Source organism: Halichoeres trimaculatus, unplaced genomic scaffold, assembly GCF_033239565.1.
Source record: "Halichoeres trimaculatus isolate MK-OKI-2021-1 unplaced genomic scaffold, fHalTri1.1 fHalTri1_scaffold_20, whole genome shotgun sequence".
Lineage (NCBI taxonomy): Eukaryota > Metazoa > Chordata > Actinopteri > Labriformes > Labridae > Halichoeres > Halichoeres trimaculatus.
The window spans coordinates 28,401,348-28,426,020 of record NW_027437198.1 but is presented as its reverse complement, the minus strand read 5'-3'; the positions used below and the strand labels follow the sequence as shown (position 1 = coordinate 28,426,020).

General features: G+C 45.0%; 1 protein-coding gene across 2 annotated transcripts in view; it reads left to right on the top strand.

Annotated features, from left to right (window-relative positions):
- Nucleotides 1-9,819: 9,819 nt before the first annotated feature.
- Nucleotides 9,820-24,673, top strand: part of LOC141809644 (protein kinase C beta type-like) — an 88,583-nt gene continuing 73,729 nt past the window's right edge. For both annotated transcript variants that reach the window (XM_074696762.1, XM_074696761.1), the window contains exons 1-2: nt 9,820-10,236; nt 12,079-12,110. In XM_074696762.1, coding sequence (XP_074552863.1) covers nt 10,058-10,236; nt 12,079-12,110 — 211 coding nt within the window. In that variant the 5' untranslated portion in view covers nt 9,820-10,057. The remainder of the gene's footprint in view (nt 10,237-12,078; nt 12,111-24,673) is intronic.

Genomic DNA, 24,673 nt, shown 5'->3' with positions numbered 1-24,673 from the left:
CACACACACACACACACACACACACACACACACACTGATACACACTGACGTTATGTAAGCAAAGGTCTTATGATAACTCATGAATTAAACTCGTTGCCAAATGTGCTTCACTTAACTCCCATGAATCAGTCCAGGTGTGATGTTTGTGTTGAACTTAATGAAGTTTGTCTGGATGAGGAAAAAGCTGATCAACACCTGGAGGAAGGAAACACGCTAACGCTCGTTTCTGATCATGTGTACATGCTGAGTGTCTGAGGATGAAGAGGAGACGTAATCAGAATCTGTTTCCTGTCCAGAGGAAGACGAATTTTCTCCGTCAAAGGTTTATTTCTGTTTCATTCTGCATTCAGAAATGTAAATCACTAAAGCAGAAATGTTCATAATGCACTTCCTCTGGCCTTATGTAAATTCAGTATCAGTTTCTATTCAGCCTTTAACATGATTACACACACACACACACACACACACACACACACACACACACACACAGATCAGTGTGAAGCAGAACACACACCATCCACCCCTGTGCTCCTGGAGGTGTCAGAGAGAAACATGCAGACGCAGTCCCACAGCCTCAAACATGCCTTCAGTTAACACCATAAACACACACACACACACACACACACACACACACACACACACACACACACACACACACACACACACTCTGCTGCACGCAGCCAAAACGATAGAGGAAGAAGGAGAGAAGTGTAAATATGCAAATGCAGTGTGAAAGCAGAAGAATCAGCACTCGCTGGTTTCACATCGATGAGGTTTGGGCTGAATTTAACAACTCTGAAAACGAGTGTGTGTGTGTATGTGTGTGTGTGTGTGTGTGTGTGTGTGTGTGTGTGGGGGGGGGTTAAAAGGGGGAGAGGTCAGAGTTTGAGAGCGCGACAGGAACTGGTTCAAAAGTTACATAAATGAGAGAAACATGTCTCCAACTGTGGGTTTGCTGCATCCATGGTTAAACACACCTGAGTGTGTGTGTGTGTGTGTGTGTGTGTGTGTGTGTGTGTGTGTGTGTGTGTGTGTGTGTGTGTGTGTGTGTGTGTGTGTGTGTGCGTGTGTGTGGGAGGAAGGAAACAAAATGTATCTAGAGTTGTTTAACACGTGTAGCTTCTAAGTGTCGTAGTTCTGCATCAGTCTGCCGTCACTCTAACCAGACTTTGTCAGGACGACGTAGAAACGAAGCAGACAGATGTCACCGCAGCAGAGTGTGTGTGTGTGTGTGTGTGTGTGTGTGCGTCAGACTCAGAGCGTTCAGAGCTGCAGTCACAGGATGACGAGAACAACAGGTTTATGTAACGCCTCCTCTCTCTGTGGAGGAGCCAGAGGAGAAAAAGGAGCACGGGACTGAGGAGGAGATTCGCTCAGAGAGGACGATGGAGCTGAGGGGAAACGTGAAGACAGGTGAATCAGGAGACTGACAGATACTAACCTCTGAAAACCTCTGAGCTGTTGACTGTTTCATTTAAAGACAGACTCGACCTGTTCACGACAAACTGAGTTCACAAAGTTCGTTTGTCACGTTCCAAACGATGAATCCCTCACCTCCTCGATTTGAGTCCTGGAAAAGTTGATGTAAACACAGAAAGTAGAGTTTAAAAGAAAAGTAAAAACACACCTCAGTAAGAATCATGTCTAACGGACAGTGTGTGAAAGTGCTCATGGGAAACGGTGTCTTCATCCTAGAAAAGCAGTACCAGCTCTGTCCACAGGTGTCACTGTAATCAACACCAAACAGACGGCGCTCACAGCATCTTAAATACAGCCCCGTAATAAAGACCCTGTTTACACGACAACGTTTCATCCAAAAATGCTGAAACGCGGAAACTCTGAGGGACCAAAAATGCTGTAGTGAACATGCCAGGCCTGTAGGTGGCGCTGTAACTGTCTCATCCAGAAGCAGCATTTGGTAGATCTCCTCTGAAGTAGAGTTGATCATCTGGTGTGTTGGTGAATGCTCAGAGCAGAATTGGAGCAACAGATGCTCATTATGTTAAAGACAGTCACAGATTCAGCAGATTGAGCAGAACAAGATCAACACGGGAGATCACCACCATCATGACGTCAGCGTGTACACTGAAAACACCAGCTTACTGTTTACACGTCAATAGTTGCCAGCAGCGTTTCAGAAAAACTTCACTCTGGAGGCTGTTTTTAAATTTGTGTTGGAAACAGCGTTTCCGTGTAAATGTGAGGCTGAAACAGAACAAAACGTTTGTATTTTACCCTGAAACCATTGTCGTGTAAATGGCCCCAAAGCCACAGCATGGATGCTAACACCACAACACAACAGGCATTAAAAAGTTGCAAAGTAAGTTAATGACGATGATGAATAAAGCTTTGTAGGGGTCTCACCTTGTGATATACTTCACAGTACTTATATTTCTTTATTTACCAGGAAAAAAAACCCACCATCTTATATTTAGCTTTAAATCAGTAGCGTTAGCATTAGAGCTATATTCATCATGGCTGAAGGTAAAAAGGAAACAATCATTTTCTCTCTTTCACAGCTTCTCTGTGTCTGTGAGGAAAACTGTCCTCTTTACCTCCGCTGTGTTATGGCTCGTGCATTTGGGTTGTAGCCATAGACTGTAAAAAAACTGGACGTCATCTTGCTCGGCTCAAAGTGAGGTCTCCACAAAACTGCTCCCCCTGGTGGCTGGCTGCAGTATAGGTTTAAAAATCCATCTCCCCAGTCATTCCAGATGGGCTGTGGTCAAACTTTAACAAATTAATCCACCTGGTAGAAATGTTTCTCACGTCTGATTGTTGTGGTGATTTGAAGATATCATTTGGCTGTCTTGTATCCAAGTCCTCTTTTTTCTGAAAAGTTTTGTTTTCATTAGTTATACGAGGTTAAAAACGAGGTTTTACGTAACGTTTAAAGATGATTAACAACTGACGTTCTTGTGTATTTTTTTCAGGGATTGTAAAATATGTCTGGAGGTAGAGTCAGGAAGTGATTAGACTCTCAAAAATAATTATTATTTTTGTCACCCAGCTCCACTCAGATTCTCCCAGAATCCCTCACAGTCTCTACTGAACAGACTCTGGCTGCAAACTGCTACAATGGTGGAGCCACACTGTCCACTCTACAGGCTATGGTTGTAGCGTTTGCAAATTATCTGACACCTACGGGCCACCGTACTTAAACCCTTTATGACCCAACATACCTAGAGCACATCTTTACACTCTCACAAGCTGTACTGTCACTTTTAAAACTTTCACTTTACATCAATACAACTCTTATCTCCCAAACTTTCATAAATATAGAGGCAAATACCCAGACTATTGAAATAAATTGCTAAAAGCTGCAATGAACAACAACAAAAAAAGAAACAAATTGACACATATTTTTTTTCTAAACACAGAAATGTCTGTATCCTTAGAAATATAAGTATAAGAACATGATGTTGTGTTTTCAATGTAGGAAGCAAGAATTGCAGTCTGATCGTGAATATTTTTTGTTGTTAACACTGTAACCGGATTTCTGCAAACACATCAGTGGGAGGAAACATGTTGAAAACACTATATTAAAGTGCAACTCCTCAGATTTTTTTATTTTTCATTTTATTTTAAAAAGAGAAAGCTAATGTGCACAGCGCTGTGCTGGGTCCTCGGGGTCAAACAGTCTTTGTTGTTTCAGTGACACTGACAGAAAGATCCTGGAAGCAGGTCGTCACTTTAAGCATGGTCAGATATATTTTTAAAGAAAGCTGGTTTAATGTGATTTTAGTGACAAACAGAGAGGTGTCAGCCTCATCCTCCTGAACGCTCCAGCTGATCATCCTGCAGACCCTGGTTCTGGTTCTGGTTCAGGCCTGTGGATGAGTTGCATCAGAGCCTGTGAAGTGATGGAAATGAAAAGATCAGCAGCTTACGTGTGAAACAATGGGCCAGCGTCTCAGAGCCTTTACATACGCTCAGCCCACTCAGGTACTCACAGCGCGTTTACGTCACCGCCACAGAGGACGCCATTTTTATCACTTTACAGTCTGTGAGCTAACAAGGCAGACAGTTATGAAACATGTGTGTGTGTGTGTGTGTGTGTGTGTGTGTGTGTAGAGTTGTTGAAGGTCTGGTAAAGACGGAGCAGGAGAGTCTGTGGTCAGCTCGGTGTTAATGAGAGCAGAGTGACAGCTCTCTGTTTCTGTCCTGCAGCTAAATCAATCTCATCTGGGTCATTCACAGCCAGCTGACTGCCACGCTGTGTGTGTGTGTGTGTGTGTGTGTGTGTGTGTGTGTGTGAGTGTGTGTGTGTGTGTGTGTGTGTGAAATCAGAAACTCTCCTCTGTTGGAGCAGCGCGTCTTGTTTTCAGCTCTCTGGCTGGTGGAGACGTGCAGCCTGTTTTTATTTTCTGTCGGCGCTGAAATCACGCTTCACACTCACAGAAACAATCCTTCACCCTGTCCCACGTCGCTGTCAGCACGCCGCACATATCCACCCTCTGCGTTTACTACACCCTGAAGCAGGTGGAGGCGCCGCTCCTCAGACTGTGACGCATCGTCTTCACCGATCAAATGACTCAGGAAGTCAGTGAATTTAATTTCTTTAATGCATCAGGGAGAAAAACTTCATGACATGAAACTCATCCAACAATCTGAGATGATGATCCTCCAAAAATCCCTTTGAAAAGCAAAAACTCTAAAGATGAGTCACAACTTAGCAACTGTGCTGCTTTCACCGCCAGCGCTGCGACTTAAAGAGTTTGTTTTCTTCCCTCCCCGAGTGTGAGAGATCTCTTTTTAGAGACCAGGCTTCGCTTCCAGACACGCAGACACGCAGAGTCAGTCTGTGTTTGCTGAGCGCTCAACGCTCCTCAAACTCCACCGCGTTTACTCAGATGCTCCTCTGACTGAGCCCACAAAACCTGATCACAGAGACCAGAAACCAGAGACCTGCTCCCAGACCAAAACCTGCTCCCAGACCAAAACCTGCTCCCAGACCAAAACCTGCTCCCAGGAACCAAAACCTGCTCCCAGAAACCTGCTCCCAGAAACCTGCTCCCAGACCAAAACCTGCTCCCAGGAACCTGCTCCCAGAAACCTGCTCCCAGACCAAAACCTGCTCCCAGGAACCTGCTCCCAGAAACCTGCTCCCAGACCAAAACCTGCTCCCAGGAACCAAAACCTGCTCCCAGGAACCAAAACCTGCTCCCAGTCCAAAACCTGCTCCCAGTCCACAAAAACTGCTCCCAGAAACCAGAAACCTGCTCCCAGTCCAAAACCTGCTCCCAGACAAAAACCTGCTCCCAGGAACCTGCTCCCAGAAACCTGCTCCCAGACCAAAACCTGCTCCCAGGAACCTGCTCCCAGACCAAAACCTGCTCCCAGGAACCTGCTCCCAGAAACCTGCTCCCAGACCAAAACCTGCTCCCAGGAACCAAAACCTGCTCCCAGTCCAAAACCTGCTCCCAGTCCACAAAAACTGCTCCCAGAAACCAGAAACCTGCTCCCAGTCCAAAACCTGCTCCCAGACCAAAACCTGCTCCCAGTCCAAAAACTGCTCCCAGACCAAAACCAGGAGTCCAGAAACAAGGAGTCCACAACCAGGAGTCCAGAAACCAGGAGTCCAAATCCAGTAGTCCAGAAACCAGGGGTCCAAAACAAGGGGTTCAGTAACCAAGAGTCCAGAAACCCGGAGTCCAATACCGGGAGTCCAAAACCAGATATTCAGAACCAAGAGTCCACAAACCAGGAGTCCAAAAGCAGGAGTTCAGAACCAGGAGTCCAGAAACCCAGAGTCCAGAAACCCGGAGTCCAAACCAGAAGTCCACAACCAGGAGTCCAAAACCAGGAGTCCAGAAACCAGGAGTCCAAAACCAGGAGTTCATAAACAGGAGTCCATACTAGGAGTCCAGAAACCAGGAATCCAAAAACCAGGAGTCCAGAAACCAGGAGTCCAAAACCAGGAGTCCAAAACCAGGAGTCCAGAAACCAGGATTCCAAAAACCAGATGTCCAGAAACCAGGACTCCAGAAACTAGGACTCCAGAAACCAGGACTCCAGAAACCAGGACTCCAGAAACCAGGAGTCCAGAAACCAGGAGTCCAGAAACCAGGAGTCCAGAAACCAGGAGTCCAAAACCAGGAGTCCAGAAACCAGGAGTCCAAAACCAGGAGTCCAGAAACCAGGATTCCAAAAACCAGATGTCCAGAAACCAGGACTCCAGAAACTAGGACTCCAGAAACCAGGACTCCAGAAACCAGGAGTCCAGAAACCAGGAGTCCAGAAACCAGGAGTCCAGAAACCAGGAGTCCAGAAACCAGGAGTCCAGAAACCAGGAGTCCAGAAACCTGTGCTGAGGTTGGTCTGTCTGAGGGTGAAAGAGCACAAACAGGAAGTTAATCTGGAGTTAATTATAAACACTGAGGGGTTCATTTAGTGACTGAGATCACATGACGTGCACAGAGGTTTTGGATGTGGTTCAGTCTGCGGTTCAGGACCTGCTGGAGTCCCTGGGTGGCCTTGCAGGGTGAGATCTTAAGTGAGGCCTTTTAAAGCTCTCAGGGACCAGAGTCCTTGAGCTTCAGCGCTGATGTGACGCAGCAGAGGCTGGAGGTGTGAGACGAGGTCGAGCTCACAGTGAAAACCTGAAAAGGACTCGTCACGACTTCTTGATGCAGATCGTTTGACTTTCTCTGAGCGTGAACGTGAAAGATCAGACTGAGCAGACATCTTTACCCTGTAAAAACCGACCTTACTGCTCTCTTTCTGTTTCTCTTGATGAATCTGTCTGCAGAAACATTTCTCCAACAGTCGACCTCAGAGGAAACTGCCGATATCAGATCATCTGTGGTTCGGTGACAAACGCCGTGTCAGAGAAACCATCACACAGCGTCAGAATAAAAGCTGAGCTCAGAGAGGGATGTTAGTTTAAAACAACGCTGCCACAGGAAACAGATTCACATTATTCGTCTATAAAATCGTTTTCTTGCCAACAGCAACAGAAAAGTCTGACGTGAAGTGGATCGCTGCCAAAAAACCCAAAGATGCTCCTTCACTCCTCTCTGTACGTCTGCAGGTCACAGCTTCAGCTGAGGAAGAGTTCAGAGGAAGAGGAGCTGCAGTTTGTGTGGTTCGTATCATTTACAGTCTGTGCTTTTTACTCTGCACAAGGAAAGGTGATTTATATAACACATTTCAAAGAGCTGTGAACGGACAAATAATCACTGAAAAGGTCATCGAACCATATCAGCAGACGACAATTCAAAATCAGTTAAAAGAAAATTTGGTTCAAGCAAAAAAAAAAAGGTTTAACAATATGATCATACAGAGCAGAGCTGTGCAGTAAAATGATGATTTGTTGAAATATTCCAATAAAGATTTGTCTTTAGGCCTGGTCTAGATATTTAGAGCATAGAAGCTGAACACTGCTCCTCCATGTTTGCCTCTGACTCTGGGACTGAAGCAGACCTGATCCAGGAGGCCTGAGCGGTCTCTGTGGTTCATACTGAATCAGAAGATTTGTTTTGTTTTGATTTTCATGAAAATATCTTTTCTGACTGAACACGAGCCATGTTCACCTGACGAGTCCACACAGGCGTTAGTTTCAAGATAGTAAAAGACAAAATCGACGCCTCAAATGCTTCAAATGGGCAAAAAAAAAAAAAAAAAGATGGTTGTGAAAATAAATTTGCCGGTTTGGTTTCTTAAAATGAGACGTCATTTTTGTTTATTTAAATGGCACAAGAAACTAAAGGAGAACATGATTTTAAACTCTTTGTATTGAAACATCTTGAATTATGAAATTTTAAGGTCTTGTTGTTAAATGAGGCTCGAAACATGAAAGTCTCAGGTCAAAGAAGTTTAAATGATATAAACAGGTCAATAAATCGATAATCCAAACACAATATTATAAACAGTGTTAAGTCAATGAGACCGAACATAATTACAACCGTCAAGAGTGATCAAGCTATTGGTGTTTACTGGGGAAAACAGGATAAAGGTGACCAGATAGAAAAAGAGGAAACAGTTTTTAATAAGACCTAACTGAATGTTTCTCCCTTCCCTCCAAAGGAAACTAACTGAACACTGTTGGATCAGCTGAAATGAACTAAAGGGAGCCACCACGGTCCAGCTGAGGGCCGGAGGAGCAGGGTCCTCCCTCCTTCCTGAACAAAAACAACAGAAAATAAAAAACAAAAACGTTTCCACTGAACCCACCAGAGCAAAAGTAGGTTAAAGGAAACTACAGGAGGTCACACAGCTCCTCCTGCTGCTCCTGCTGCTCCTGCTGCTCCTGCTCCTCCTGCTGCTCCTGCTCCTGCTGCTGGGTGTGAAGGGTGGAGACCAGAGCTGCAGGCCCCTCCCCCTCCATGATTGGTGCACAGACACACCTGCTGAGGAGAGTGAGGTGAGTGAGGCTGATCAGCAGGAGGAGAGAGGAGGGGGGAGGAGGTAGGTGAAAAAAAAAAGAATAAATACAAACACATAAATAAATAAAAAGAAAATCTTCTTTTCAGAAACTTTGAATGTAACAGGTGATAAAGCTACGAGGCTAACGACATCATGTCCAACAGGAGGGCTGCTGGAAAAAAGAGGTGTTCAAGGAGCTGAGAGATAAAAGAAGGTGAGCTTTATAAATCAGCAACAGGAAACAGAGAGATCAGTTTAGGAGGTGAGAGTTCAAACTCTGATAAAGAGGAAATCAGAGATTGTGTTGATAATTCTGACAGAGTGAGCTCAGATACTTTACAGCTTACTCTGTGGAGCCAGTTTAAGCCAGTTAAAAACAAATAATGGTGAAATAAAAAGATATCAAATTTATGAGATTACAAAGTCATAATTATTAAATAAAAGTTGAATTTATGGGATTGTAAAGTCATAATTATGGAATAAAGAGTCTATATCAGGGACCTCCAACTCCTCCCCTGGAGGGCCGAGAGGCTGCTGGTTTTCTTTCCAACCAAAAACTCCACCAGCTGATTTCACTGATTACCTCACCTTCAAGCAGAGAGCAATGGCTGATCAGTGAAATCAGCTGGTGGAGTTTTTGGTTGGAAAGGAAATCTGCAGCCTCTCGGCCCTCCATGGCTCGAGTTTGACATCTCAGGTCTAAATTATCAGATAAAGATTCATAATAATGAGTTAAAGAGTGAAAATGTGAGATGAAAACGTCAGAATTATGAGAAAAAAAGTTGAATTTGGAAAAAAAGTTTTAATTATGAGATTAAAAAGTCAGAACTATGTCAGAAAAAGTCAAAATTATGAGTTTAAAAAATTAAAATTATGAGAATAAAAAACTCAAAATTATAAAATTAAAAATCAAAATTATGAGATTAAAAAAGTCAAAATTATGAGATTAATACGTTTAAATTGTGACAGAAAAAGTCATAATGATTAGGTCAAAAATCATAGTTATGAGATAAAATGTTGAAATGATGAAATCTGTCTCATAATAATGAATTGAAGAGTGAAATTGTGAGATGAAAACGTCATAATTATGAGATAAAAAGTTGAATTTGGAGAAAAAGTTTGAATTATGAGATTAATAAATCAGAACTATGACAGAAAAAGTCAAAATTATGAGATTAAAAATCAGAATTTTAAGATTTTAAAGTTTAAATTGTGACAGAAAAAGTCATAATGATGAGGTCCAATGTCATAGTTATGAGATAAAAAGTGGAAATGATGAAATCTGTCTCATGATTTTTTTTTTTTATATTGATTTTTTGTAACTGGCAGCAACGGGCTTCCATAGCCTCTGATGATATCTGTAGAGATAGAGTGAGGAAGTTAAAGCTCCTCTCTCCTCCCCTCCTCCTCCTCCTCCTCCCTCCTCCTCCCTCCTCCTCCCTCTGCTCTCAGACTGAGCGCTGGCAGAAAAGGAGGAAGCTGAGAGCGCAGCGCAGCGCGGCGGACACAAACTACCAACATCTACCGTCAGCGAACATCCGAGCGCAGTTTCTGAACTCCTCTACCAGGATCCGTCTCCGGAACGACCCCTCCAGGACCCAGGACCCAGGACCCGCTGTAGAGCCGCCAACAGGTCTCGGTGGTTCGGTCAAGTCGAGCTTCGGACGCAGGTAGCTCAGGTAGTCGGAGAATGGCAGACTCGGCGGCGGCCAACAGCGACGGGGAGGACGGACCCCGTCAGCCCATGCGCGGCTTCGCGCGCCAGGGAGCGCTCCGCCAGAAGAACGTGCACGAGGTGAAGGACCACAAGTTCATCGCGCGCTTCTTCAAGCAGCCCACCTTCTGCAGCCACTGCACCGACTTCATCTGGTGAGGAGGAGGAGGGGGGACACTCAGGGAGGGGGTCAGAGAGGGGTCAGAGAGGGTGGTGTGTGATACGAAGGGTTAAAACTCTCACTTTAACCTGAATAAGAGAGGTCAGGGGGGGTAACTCTGGGACAGGGGGCTCTGAGAGGCTCACAGGTTAAAGACTCTCAGCTGAAATGTAAAGACTGGAGTTTGATGGTGTTACATCATCCCATCAGCAGGAACAGGGGGAGCGTCTCCTCAGAGAAACTCTGGTTTCTGCCTCATCCTGCTCCTCTGTGCTGTTTCTGACAGACTGATGGAAGCTGGGAGGTATGTAGGCTGGTCCAGTGAGGAGGACTGTGTGCAGACCTTTGTTTGATGGTATTAGTAGGCAGAGGGATGGAGAGAGGTTGAGATGAAACGCGTCCAGGAAAAAACCCAGTGATTCGCAGTGAATCGCTGCCAGCAGGAACAAGTTGAGCAGCTACAAGAAAATGTGTTTCACACGGGTCAAACACTGACACTGCTCTCCTCCTCCTGCTGTTACTGCTACTGCTCTCCTTCTTCTTCTTCTTCTTCTTCTTCTCCTTCTTCTTCTCCTCTGCAGACATGCCACCATGCAGCCCACCAGGGTTTACTAGACAGTGACTGCGCTCAGGTTATTAAATGAGTTTCCGGCTCCAGGTTGGCCTAATTGTCCCGTTTATTATTATCTGCGCTGTGCACTATTCCCAAATCGGACATTATTTAAGGCCTTGATGGGCTTTTTAATTTGTGAATGGCTAAATGGTTTGACCTAGAAGGGTGTGTGTGTGTGTGTGTGTGTGTGTGTGTGTGTGTGTGTGTGTGTGTGTGTGTGTGTGTGTGTGTGTGTGTGTGTTTGTGGGGACATAATGGGATGGTCTCAGTGGTCATAAATACCTCTGAATAGAGGAACAGCGTGCACCCCGTGTAAGTGCACGACCTGTTAAGATTATCTGTCTATCTGCCTGTCTGTCTTTCTATCTGCCTGTCTGTCTGTCTGTCTGTCTGTCTGTCTATCTATCTGTCTATCTATCTGTCTGTCTGTCTGTCTGTCTATCTGCCTGTCTGTCTATCTGTCTGTCTGTCTGTCTGTCTGTCTGTCTATCTGCCTGTCTGCCTGTCTATCTGCCTGTCTGCCTGTCTATCTGGGTCAATAAACATAATGATTAAGACCAATCAGCGCTGCGTGATTTCACACCCCTGCAGATTATGAATTTGTATCCAGAACATGCAAATGAGCAGGGATCAGGATGAGTTCAGCAGTGTGTGTGTGTGTGTGTGTGTGTGTGTGTGTGTGTGTGTGTGTGTGTGTGTGTGTGTGTGTGTGTGTGTGTGTGTGTGTGTGTGTGTGTGTGTGTGTGCCCCCAGGCCCTCTCCATACCACCACCTAGGCGTGGTGTCCACTGTGCCCCGGGGCAGCTGTCCGGCGAGTGTGGGTGTGAGTGCACCTTAGGGTGTGTGTGTGTGTGTTTGTGTGTGTGTGTGTGTGTGTGTGGGCTCGAGTTAACCTCAGCATATGCGCTGCTGAGTTGTGTCATTGATTTATTGAGAGTCTGCTCTGCCTGTATACTTTGGTAGGTGGATGCATTTTAATTTGTGCTCTTTGGAAAGAAAGGCTGCAGCACCCCACGCTAACTGCACAGATCTGACATTTGCCTCAGCGCAAATGTCTTGAGGCGAGACAGAAAGGGTTCAGAATTCCTTCTTTAAGTTCTCTGTGAGTGTGTGTGTGTGTGTGTGTGTGTGTGTGTGTGTGTGTGTGTGTGTGTGTGTGTGTGTGTGTGCACGTCGTAACCTGTAAAAAAATGTTTAACCTGTTTTCTTGTGTTTTCTTCACAGGGGTTTTGGAAAGCAGGGATTCCAGTGTCAAGGTATGTAGATTAAATCACCACACACACTCACACACACACACACACACTCACACACACACACTCACCAAATCCTGATCCACACGTTTACTCTGTCTCTTTGTCTTTCTAATCCTGTCTCTGTGTTTCTTGTCTTCAACAATCTTCTCTGAATCTTCTACCAGAACAGTTTCATGGTTCAGAGGCGTCCAGCGCTCGTTATCTCTCTGAAGTAGTGATCATGTGACCACGGCGAGCAGTGCTAACTTACCATGGAGCCAAAACAATTAGAGGTGTCCCAGTCCGATATTGATATCGGATATCTGTTTGATATCAGCAAAAAAACAAAGATATCCAATATGCCGATATATCGAAACCCCTTTTGGCCGATACAGATACCGATAATCATTTGTTTGTTTGTTTTTTTCTCTGTAAAGAAAGCTAAGTCTATCCTGTACTGGAATTTATATGTTACTCTTATTGTGACGGTCTTATATGTTTAAGAAACACACATAAAATAAGACAAAAAACATTTGATTTTACCATAAATAAGAAATGTTTTATTTTTTCAAACTCAACACATTCAGTATTGAAATACAGAAAAATAATTCCTTTAGATCACATGAACTTTAAATGTACAATGCTTTTTTAAACATAACCAAGTTGTATTTAATTATTTTAGAGCTACTGTAACAACCTGGTGACAGACACAGAGCTCTGCAGTGTAAATAAATGAAGTGCTACATTTTATTTAAGGAGCTTATTTTTCAGATGGAAAATAATAATAATCCTAACTGAATAGCACCTTATCGGCTGTGACTATCAGCAGAAATTTTCATATCTGCAGATACCGATAAACGAGTTTTTAAGCTTTGATCAGCCGATACCGATATTGTGCCGATAATATTGTGCATCCCTAATCGTATTGTATCGGACTGCATCTAAAATCTCTGATATAATCAGTCTATTCCAGACTCCTGCTGTTTTTATTTGATTTATTTAGGTTATTTTCTGGGTCTTCTAATTTATTCTATATTTTATTCAATTACTAGTATATTCTTATGTTTAATGTTAAAATTAATGTTATTGGTTAATAATAAATGGGTCAGTTTTTCCTCATACCTACTGTTGCTGATTACTGTTCTTTGTTTGAGTAATATCACTTAATCAAGCCTTTTCTAACATGACAGACAAACTACAAAATAAGTAATAAAGTATGCGTGTTTAATGCTGATATCGTATCAGATTAATATCGGTATCGGCCAATACTCAATGCTGCAGTATCGGTATCGTATCAGAAGTGAAAATGTGATATCAGGACATCCCTAAAAACAATGACTTTAATGTTTGGAATTGAAAATAAAATTTGGCGCTGAAAAATATATTTAAAAATATAAAACGGGAAATGGCTTTGATAACATTGTGCTGGAGTCACAAACACAGACATCAAATGTTTTATATTATTTCATTTTTTTTTTAATTTTTGCATTCAAATCATTTTTTATTTATTTGTTGTCACAGTTTAATCAATGACAGTTTATTTAATTTCAATAATGTTTTTCTTTGTCACACTCTTTTTTTTCCTCTGTCTTTTTTTAGCTTCAACTTTCTGTCGCTTTTTTTGCGTGGAGGGGAGGATTTGGGGGAGGGGCTATAAAGGCTGTAATTTACATATGATTTGCATATTGCTGGCGAATAACGCAGAACTCAGCTAAAGTATTTGTTTTGGCTCCGTATTAATTTCCCTTATTTTATCATCCTGACTGGAGCAGGACACAAAGTGACCACACATAACAAACCACCTGTGTGAAAGAGATCTGATCATAAACAGAGATTGGGCCTTTAAAGCTAACAGTGTTTCTGTAGGTTTAGTTTTTGAAGTCTTTAAAGCAGCTGGAAATGCCTCAGATGGATAAACCAAGCTGCAGCAGAGTCAGGTCTGGGAGTGGAGGCAGGACTTTGGAGCCTGGCTCTTGGTGAAGTATGCTGTAGGTGTAGTTTTTCGATATTGATGGTGGAAAAAAAAAAGGTGAACCAGGATGTGCAAGGAAGTGAGTCAGCATGAAACACTTCCAGCTTCTGCTGTCAAACTGTGTTTATGTAAAAAATAAGTCAAAAGTGAAAGAGGAGCGAGCTTTTTAAAGAACATACAGAGTAAAAAAAACATCATGGCTGCTAAAATCAGCTCAGTGGCTGAGCTCTGATCGGTGTGTGGCGGTCTCCCTCCTCGTCCTGAGCCCTGAGGCTGTGCCCTGTTGACACAGAGAGCACGTCGGCCTAATTAAAGCTTGGTTAGGCTGAGGGAGGTTAAAGCTCCTGCTGTTTGGATCAGCTGATTCATAACGTGCTGTTATCAGCTGCTGTTTGCGTCCCTTTGTTTGATTCTCCAAACGCCTGATTTCTGCCCCTGACTGTGATGATGCTGTTTGACCAACAGTTGGACCTCGACTCGATCAGCTGACGTGCTCCTCTCACGTCCCCGTGTCTCAGCCTCAGCAGACCCACAGATGAAACGCTGCTTCCTTTCTTTATTTGATCATTTTGCTTCGACTCCTTCTTCTGCTGGTGATAACAGCTGACTGAATATGAAGGATTTCACGTCTCCTAGCAACAGTGAAATATTTAGATGCTGTGTCTATATGCTGTAGGATGGGAGAGGTGCTGTGCGGCGCAGCAGTGGGTTAGCTGGTAATTAGGCGCTGTGTGGTTGTGTGTGTGTGTGTGTGTGTGTGTAACAGGTCAGTGGTGTCCTTTAGGGGGAGCATCCGCTGCTCTGCGGGGCCCTCGCTGCGTCTGCAGAGGAAGCTGTGTGGTCGTAGCTGTTAGACGCCTCGACCAGCAGGACTCGGACCGAGCGCTGCTGGGCTGATGGAGGAGGTGTGAAGGAGAGAGGAGTTCACATCCAAATCTCAGATCTCACTCCAGCTGCTGCCAAAAATAGAGTGTTTGTGTTCGAGGACGGGAGTGTGTGTGTGTGTGTGTGAGAGAGGCTGAGAGAAAGGGCAGCAGTTTAGGTTTACCTCCTTCATCAGGTGTGTGTGTGTGTGTGTGTGTGTGTGTGTGTCCTGAGACGCACTCTGACATGTTAGTCTGTCTGGAGCAGGGTATCACCTCCCAGAGACTACTCCTTTGCAAGGTCACACACACACTCACACACACACACACACACACACACACACACACCCTCGCTCGCCTCACCTGTCTGAGCTGAGGCTCTGTGCTCTGCAGCGTGCTCACCTGTTTAACCCTTTCAGCTCCTGGTCAGATCACTTCAGACCGGCTCTGGGTCCAGGTGGAAACTCGGCCTACACTGCAAAAACTGAAACTTATCGAGTGATTTTCTCTTATTTTAAGTCAAAATTGTCGTGTTATACTGGATATGAGCCACATTCAGCTAACCAGTCCAGAAAAATATTTTGTCTCAAGTTATTTAAAGACTAACTGAGGTCTGAGTTGCTGTAACAAGTTAAAAAAAATCTGCCAATCAAACAAAAAAAAATGTGCTTGGAAAATTTTCTTGACACTAGAATAAGAAACTTTTCTCTTGACTAAACAGACGTTTTCTACTGAGAATGAGACAGAAACTCTGGGGCAGTCTGATTGGACGGCCTCTCCTTTGGACAGGTGGAGGTGTGAGGTGAGCCAGGTGTTTGAGTCTCCGTCCACTCGTGCTTCCTGCTGCTGTGAAAGTGCTTGTTCATTGTGCTCTCTCTCTGCTTCCTCCTGCTCTTTATTTTGACGGGTCATGGTGAAAACAGGAAGTCAGATCACGCCTGACACAGATATGGACGATGCTGATCTCTCTGATCTCACAGCGTTAGACTCTAACCATACGTCTGAAGAGCTGGGCGCAGAGAAAGGTCCTAAACGTTTGTCACAGAGTCAGTTTGTGACAGGAGGGACTCACATTTCAGAGTTTACTCCAAGCGTACTTCCTGGAGCAAGCAAGCGAAGAGCGCGCTCAGTCAAGCTCAACTCTGACTGTGTTCTCACACCGTAAACATGGCTGTAAACTAGAGATGTTCACCACCACTTTTTGTCAGCACCAGTACGAGGACTCCATCATGAGTACTCAATAATACCGAGTACTGATACCACAAGTACATGAAGTTTAAACTCACACCAACAGGTCATTTTGATCAGAGACAGCTCAGTCACTCTGACATTAAGCCCAAAATAAAACACAAACCGCTCTCTAAGTTCAACATGTTTCTTAAAATAAATCAACAAACAAAAGTTACTTTTAAAAAAAGTTCAAAATGAAACTAACAGCTGTCAGAGTTTCAGTGTTTTTAAATAAACTGAAGTAGAAATAACCTTCAAAACGCTGGTATCGGCCTACGGTTCACAGTTTACAGTTTACAGTTTCATCTATCAGACGCTTCTGTCCAAAGCGATGTACGACACAAGCAATAATTTAGACAGAAGGAAAAACCTAGTTAGAGCGACAACAGTACTTCAAGTTAATCGGCTGCAGGTGCTGCCATTAAGTGCAAGTTTTATTTTTTATTCATTTATTTATTTATTTATTTTTTTGGGGGGGGTACAATAATCAACAAGCCAACTGCATGCAATGCTGCAACAGTTTACTTCAAACTTCGTCAAAATTCAGTGAGAAAAAAAGCTAAAAAATCATAATAGCTGAGTCTTAGACCATCTGACTCCTCCTCCCTCTGAGGACAAAGAGGAGCAGGCTCAGATTAAGGTCTAAGTGTTTCCTGAACAGATGAGTCTTCAGACATCTCTTAAAGTAGAAAGGGACTCTGTGGATCGTATAGAGTTTGGTAATTCATTCACCATTCAGGAACAACAGAGGAGAAGAGTCTGGCTAGAGATTTGGAGCCACGCTGGGCTGGGAGTATCAGGCGTCTTTCACAGGCAGAGCGTAGAGGACCAGAAGGAGGGTAGACCTGGATCAGGGACCTCAGGTAGGCAGGAGCTGGTCTTGTTAATGTTTTGTAAGCCAGAAGAAGAGCTTTGAATTTGATGGAGCTGAAAAGAGATTAACGGCTGGGTGACGTGTGCTGTTTTGGGCTGGTGAAAGACCAGACGTGCTCTTGCATTCTGGGTAATCTGCAGAGGTTTAATTGGTGCCTGAGCCTGATACCTGATACCAGTACTAGTCCATCCCTTATATAAAGTAACAACGCTGGACGCTCATGCTACATGTGTGCTGATTTTCAAACCTCTACCAATTCATAGGTTGTAGAAATCGCTACATCTGTGTGTGAACTGCTCAAAACGCTCGGTTCTTAAATCTACACGAGGTCTTCATCAGACTTCCTGAAATGATGACGTTAACACACAAGGATCTCTGAACTGATTCACGACACTTTGGAGGCCTCAAACACCTAGGTCTGCCCATAGCTCCACCCCTAAAAGGCCCTCAGAGAGCTGGCCAATCAGAGAGAAGGGGGTTTGTGGAGCAGGGAGCCTTAAAGAGACAGGAACCTAAATGAAGTGTTTCAGACAGAAGCTGAAATAAGTGTTTTTTAAAACTCCAGTGTGGGAAAAACATTTTTTTTAAAGCTGTAGATCACATGAAGCTACTACGGGGTCACCAGAGGGTCAGAATACCCCCTCTGTTTTATTGTTATTTGTCACATTTTCATGAAAAAGCAGCTTCAGCTCAACAGTTTGATCAAACTCCTCCTCTCTGTGCGTCTCAGCGGTTTCCTCTGGGTGTGTGACTGTAAACTGAAGCTGCTCGCTGCTGCGTGTTGTAGCTGTAAACAGTAAACGGTGATACGTCAGTGTGTGTGTGTGTGTGTGTGTGTGTGTGTGTGTGCGGCTCACATTTCCATGCACCAGGAGCAGGACTAAAGGACCGGGCTCAGATTATGTAAGGTGTTTTCTGAACACACACGGCGAGTTTGGGAAATATTTCAGAGTTTGTTCAGTGAGCACGTGCAGCGTCCTGGGCTTAATGAGATGGTCAGCTCTTACTTTACTTAATGGCATCTGTACCCAACTGTGTGAGCTCTAATGCATCCACGTGATCCTGTGAGTGAGTGTGTGTGTGTGTGTGTGTGTGTTAATGCCCACGTTCCTAAATGGGTGTTTTAATAATGATTGTGGTTTCAGGTTGTAACAGGCTGTCGAGTGTCCTCCACCGTCTCCTGAAGGACTTAATGGACAAATTATCTTTTCAGAGAGCTCACAGCGGGTGGAGAGCGGGTGGAGAAGGAGGAGAATAAGGTGGAGGGATGAATCCAAACACAGGAAAACGTAGCAGAGAAGAAGGGTGAGATGGGAGTGTGTGAGAGCCGAGGGGAGGGGGTGGACTTCATCCAGGGAAGAGACAAAAGGGGGAGAAAGTGAGTGGGAAGGGCGTAGGAGGGGAGGAGGATTACTCGTGTTTCCTTAAAGTTTGAACCAGCTCACAGAGAAATGAAGGAAGCAGGAGGATGAGAGCTGGTCCTCTGAGAGCGGTGATGATGAATCTGAGATGCTCCCACATCAGAAAATCTGTGTTTTCACGTCTTTAACCAGCTCTCTGAGCAAAACCTGCTGCAGGTCGTTTTCCTGAACAAACCCTGAGAGTGTGAGCTGCTACAGGCCGTGAGGACGTCGTCTTTACAGGGAGATGACCAGGCTGATGGTGGGACTGAAGGAGAGATGAATGGAGTCAGAGGGAGAGGCAGGAAGAGGAGGAAGAGGAGGAAGAGGAGGAGGTCTAACTGTGTATATTTGGAGTGTAGCGGCACCTAAAAGAAGCTCATGAAGGTGTTGTTTTCTACACCTCTGAGCCAGCTCCACAAAGAGAGCGTTTGTATTTTTAAAGGTCTAAATGCGTCTCCCGCCTGTGATGGCGTCTCTGGCGTCTTTGGCGTCTTTGACGTCGTCGTCTAATTGGCTTTGTTTTGTATCCACGGCGAAGCGTCAAGCTGCTGTTGGGCACGCCGCCCGCAGCTCCTCCGCCTTCATCGTACCTCTCCGCAGCTTTCACGAGCCGTCCCAGGATCAAACGCCTCGGTGATCGTTTGCAAACATCTGTGTCTGTTGGTGCTGGCGAACGCAGCTCAGGTGCTTCTGCAACTCCAACCTGTGCGTGGGTGGGAGGGCCACAGATCTAAAACCTGCCTCCCACACACTCACACACACACACACACACACACACACACACACACACACACACTTCACATGGGAATGTGCTCACACATGCATGTGCAGAAAAACACGCTCATTGAGATCCTGAAGCAGAGGGAAATGGATCTTCTGCCTCCGTCGTCCAGTTGTTTGACCCTCCTCTCTTTCCTTTTGTCTCCAGCTCTTGTTTCCTCGTCATCAAACACTTTCTCCTTCCCTTAACGTTTAAAACTCATAAAAAACCCTTTGGCATGTAGACGCAGACGTTTTCTCCACAGTCAGAAGCGTGGACATCAGGCGCTGAGGGTCAGTGAGCGGTGGAGGTCAGGGTGAACAGATGTATCTCCTGAAACTGGACGTACAGATCTGACTCTGGAGCCTGTACTCAGAGGGTTTGGTTTAAGCACGGGAAGTGTTCTGGTTCCAGTCCGTAGTACTGAACCTCCAACAGGTTTTGGTGTAGGCAGCAAAATCAGTCCATCTGGCGACACGCGGTACCATGTGCGATCATGACGTGGTGGTCATGTGGCGATGAGTTCTGTCTCTCTGAGAGAAAGGACGATTTTACAAAGCAGACACATCTCAAAGAGCCTACGTTTGATTTCACCTGTGGCTGCTAAAGTTGCTCCATAGACTGTAAAAAATACAGCACAGGAATTAAAGTTTTCACCTCTACTGTCAAGATTTCATCCCTTTATAATGAGTGTGTGTTACACATTCCATTTTCCCGCCTTCAGTGAGTCACATGACCAGCTGCACGGAACTGTCAGTCATTGTGACATCATTGGAACTCTCAGTCAGTGTGACATCATCACCAGCTGCTGCCCTCTCAGGAGAGAAATCAAAGTTTAGAAGCATCTCCACATAGCTGCCACAATTTTCACCAAATCTCTGTAAAAATCAGACATTTCTGTAGTAAATTTTGTCAAGAATCCATGTTGTTTTTAAAGCTGTACCACTTTGACTTTTTTGTGTAGAGGCCTAACTGCTGCAGCTTGTGTAGGGCTGGATCCTCCTCTCCCATTCATTCTAACAGGGGGGGCTGAAAACGTCTTCTTTGGGGTTCACCGACTTTGAGAGCTTGTCATTCGAAAACTGTTTGAGAAACAACAAATTCTTACAGAGTTTTTGTAAAGCAGGGTCCACTCTGTCATCTGAGCGAGTTTCAAGACGATATCATTTATGGCCTAGGAGGAGATCATTTTTGTTTCAGGCCCTAAATATTGTCTCAATTTTATTTTGAAAGGCAAAGTACCAGCTTCCTGTTCAAGATAGGTCCAAGGTGTTTGTGTATATATTGTGCGTCTGAATGAGGCAAACATTTTGACGTTGGTTTGATCTCTCTGCAACATTCCTACTGCCCAAAAGAGCCATTTTAGTGAGCCTAGGAGGCGCTAGAGAGCACACTTTGGTATGTTGGGGGTCAATTTTGGTATTATATCAAATTTTGGTGAGTTTCTGAGCACATTTAGGGGTCAAATTATTGTTTAAAGACCAGATGGAGTAAGGAAGAAACAGACAGAAAACACTCGGGTCCCTTCCCCTCAGGTGAGGACCCCAAAGAGTCTTGGACTGGAGTCTTGTTATGGACACAGCATGTTCAGAGAATAAGTTTGAGCCCTGTGAGCTGTTAACTGTTAGTATCCCTGAGTGAAACTGTAGGTTATCAAAGTTGACTCAATAATTCAAGACGAACCATAACTCTGACCTGACCTGTAGGCTCAGTGTGAGTCGGCCACGCTGTGAGTTTTTGTGTTTTTCAGTCTTTTTGGAGAAGAGGTCTGAAAGCCGACCCTCAGAGCAGCATCAAACCATCGCTCTGTGACAAACTGGAAATGAGAACAGGCTGTTCTTCCTCCTCTTCAGGCTGTTATCCCCTCATCAATCCATCCTTCTCAATATTTCTCTTTGGCTCATTTTCCTCTCCGTACCTCACCTCCCCGTCCTCCAGCGCTCCTGCAGCTCCCCACTTCTCCATCTCCACCTCCACCTCTGTCTCTCCATCTCCCCCGTTTCTCTCCAGTGACTGTGCTGGAAGCTGTGGGCTTTGATGCTTTTATAAATAGCCCAAGTGTTCCAGTGAGAGTTGCACCAAATGGGATGGATGGATGGTTGGATGGTTGGATGGTTGGGGGGAGTGCAGAGGGGGATGGAGGAGGGATGGATGGAGGGAGGGCTGAGTGTGTAGGTGTGAAGGGAGAACATTGAAAAGCACTGAAAAAAGGAGGAGATTAAAACGCCACAGATGTGTTGATTGAGATCAGAGGAAGTGGATCAGAGAAAAAAGACGAGAACAGCCAGGCTTCAGTCAGGACGGTTAAACACGACGGTTTTACACATTAACGTACTCTGATTTTTGTTTGGTGTGAACACATCTGGCTGATTCCTCACAAAGATCCAGTCTGATCCAAAACCAGTGGACTGGTTCAGTTTGGTTTCTGACTGAATCTTTGTTTTTGTGTTTTTCTGCACACAGCATCGATCTGTTTCACACGTACCCTAAAAGATTGTTTCACTCTGTTCTGTCAGAAACACAAATCTATTGTCAGCAGTTTGTCAGATATCTGCCAATTTTCCTTTCTGCTCTGCAAGTTTCAACATCCTTTTCATTGTCAGCGCGCCGAGAAACAAAACAACAGCTGAGGCTGATGGGAGTGTCGTTGGTTAGGGGCTTTATTTTCAGCTTTCAGCAACGTGTTGCTGTTGTTAAGACTGCTCCATCTTCCTCAGAGAAATACTTTTTATTTATTTATTTTTTAATAAGTTACTTTATTTGACAGGGACCATGCAAAACAAAGGAAACTGTCAAGCTGGAGTTAGCTGTAGAGCTAATTTCATCTGTGGTTCCTGGGCAGGAAGATGTGAAAGAACGTGCACTAAAAATGATAAAACAGGGGAACTCGCTTTATGAAATGCTGTTAGCATGCTAGCAGCAAAAACACAGATTTAAACATCGGTCTTTACATTTAAAAACTGAATCTTATCAAACGAGTCAGATAGGGCACCACTGTTGCTTTGCTCCATGGTATGATGTTTGACTGATACTTACGCCAGAGGTGTCTCCAGTCCGGCTCAGCCCCAGTCCGTGTTGTCTGTGTATGCTAACTCCAACAGGCAACATCCGGTTTAGAAAAATGAAGCCTCTGTGCTAATTTCATGCTATCAGGAACAGACGGGTGACGTTGTGGAGGCTACGTCCATGTTTCATACTGACTTTGGTGCAGATTCACGCCGGCTGCATATTCAGTCCGGCACCTTGTGGGTCTGACACACCTGGAGTCATGTGACCATGAGGAGTTCCCACGTTTCCATCGATGATCCCCTCCTCGTTGGTTTGGACACGGTTTGTTTTATTTTGAAAGTCACTGGCGGGCTTTTTTAGGCTGTTTTTGCACGACTTCCTGTCTTGCTTGATCTGCCTTTTGAATTGATGTGTCACATCTCCTGCATCCAGCTCAAACAGGACTGTTGTGAATCTGCTGCGACCTGCCGGAGCAGGGACGCAGCAGGATCCAGTGTGAGTTGACCCATTGACTTGAATGAAAACCTATCTGATGTGGTCTGGGGCCTGACTGAGGATTGATCTGGTGTGTTTTGGCTGTTAGGCTTTAGCCTGTTGGCACGCTAACAGGCTAATCAATAAGCTAAAGTTAGGCTAAAAGGACTGCATGCTCAGAAGTTAAAAAAAAGCTGTGAGTCGTGCTGGAGCTGGTGAGAATAATTTCTTTGTTCCAATAAAAAGCTTTTGTATTTTTAGCGTGATGGTGTTACATAACGCTCTCCTCACCCTTTCATGTGCCGTGGCTGCTGTGGGTTCATTGCTATAGCTGAGCTCGTGTATCGATTTTTCTTGCATTTATTTGTTGTTTTTCAGACACAACAAACTTGCATCTTAAACAGCTCGTGCTCACGGCTCAGCACGCTGTGAATCATGCGTCTTAGGTGGGAAGATTCTCTGATTGTTACGCGCGGAGCAGAGCAGAGGCTGGCGTGGAGGTTTGTCAGAGTGACCAGCTGACGATCCAGATCAGACCAGAGCTGGTCCACGTTAAAAAGTGGAGCAGGAGCGCTGTTCATCAGACGGGCAGCAGGTCGCTCTTTCTGTTCAGTTGATTTCAGTTTTCCTGACACATGCACGGAGCTGACACCCTGTCATGGCGCCGTTTCAGCCGTGGTCGCTCTGACAGTCAGTGTACTGTAACACCCGGCGTGCTCCCTCCCATGACTGCTTCCTCTTCTCAGTTTAACACAGAGGGTGTTGGAGCGCTGCAGTGTGTGAACGTGTTTTCATGTTGGTGTAAAGTTGAGCTGGTCTCAGTTTGAGGAGATAAGAGGAGCTGCTGCTTTAACGTCTCTGTGCGCGAATACACACCGTCAAAACTCTTCAAACTCTTCAAACTGACTGTTTTTAAGGTCAGTGTGGGCTAATTGATGCTCCCAGTGTGTGTGTGTGTGTGTGTGTGTGTGTGTGTGTGTTTGTTATTCCACAGGTGTGTGTGTCACAGGCTAATTTTACTCGTCACTTGGGACCAGCTACTTTTACTCTGATCTACTTTCACACATCTGAAGACCAGAGTGTTTGTCTGTGTGTGTGTGTTTGTCTGTGTGTGTGTGTGTGTGTGTGTGTGTGTGTGTGTGTGTGTGTGTGTGTGTGTGTGTGTGTGTGTGTGTGTGTGTGTGTGTGAGCTCACTTTCAGTTACAGATGGACACTCTATCCCCCTCTGGGCTCTGTCGTCCTTGTCTCTGACATTTCTGGTAGCCGTGCTCTCGTCTCCTCGGTGAGATCGTGGAGACGTGGGGAGGAGGTCGGCTGATGTGGGTCAGACGTGTTTGACAAACGACAAACACACACACACACACACACACACAGAAAGAGTGGATGAAGGTGTCTTCCTCCTCAGATTGAAGCTGTAAACCAGCGTTTGCTGCTCTGAAGCTTAAACGTTGATGATTTTTATTAGAGGAGTGACAGAGTTTGGCTGGGTGTAGAAAGCTAAAGAAACTCTGCAGAGGTTAAACTCCATCCTGAGTGGGTGGTGTTTACAGTCTTGGATGGAGACAGACTCTCCTCCGTGTGTGTGTCAGGTATAGATGCTATAGATGCTATAGCTGTTAGCGTTACAGTGTCTGCTCATTAAACCGTCGTCTGGTCGGCTGTTGACAGTTTCTCTCTGTTGTAACACATTAATAGGTGCTAACTCATTGTGAATCTGTGTCAGTCCCGCAGAGAACCATCTCCTATACTTAACTCTGTCAATAGCTGCCTCCCGCGCTCAGAGGAAATGGTTCATTGTGCCTGTGGCGGCTGAATCGCTGGGCGCCACCAGCAGCCACTGCTGCCGCTCGCAGGGCGTCGATACGGCCTGCAGGAGCAGGATCTGACGGGTTCTGGGAAGCCCCGGTAACACAGGTCCAGTAAATCGATGGGAGTCGATCAGTTGTGATGTTGAAGCTACGCTGCTGTTCATCGACTAGAGTCAGATGGAAAAACCGCGTC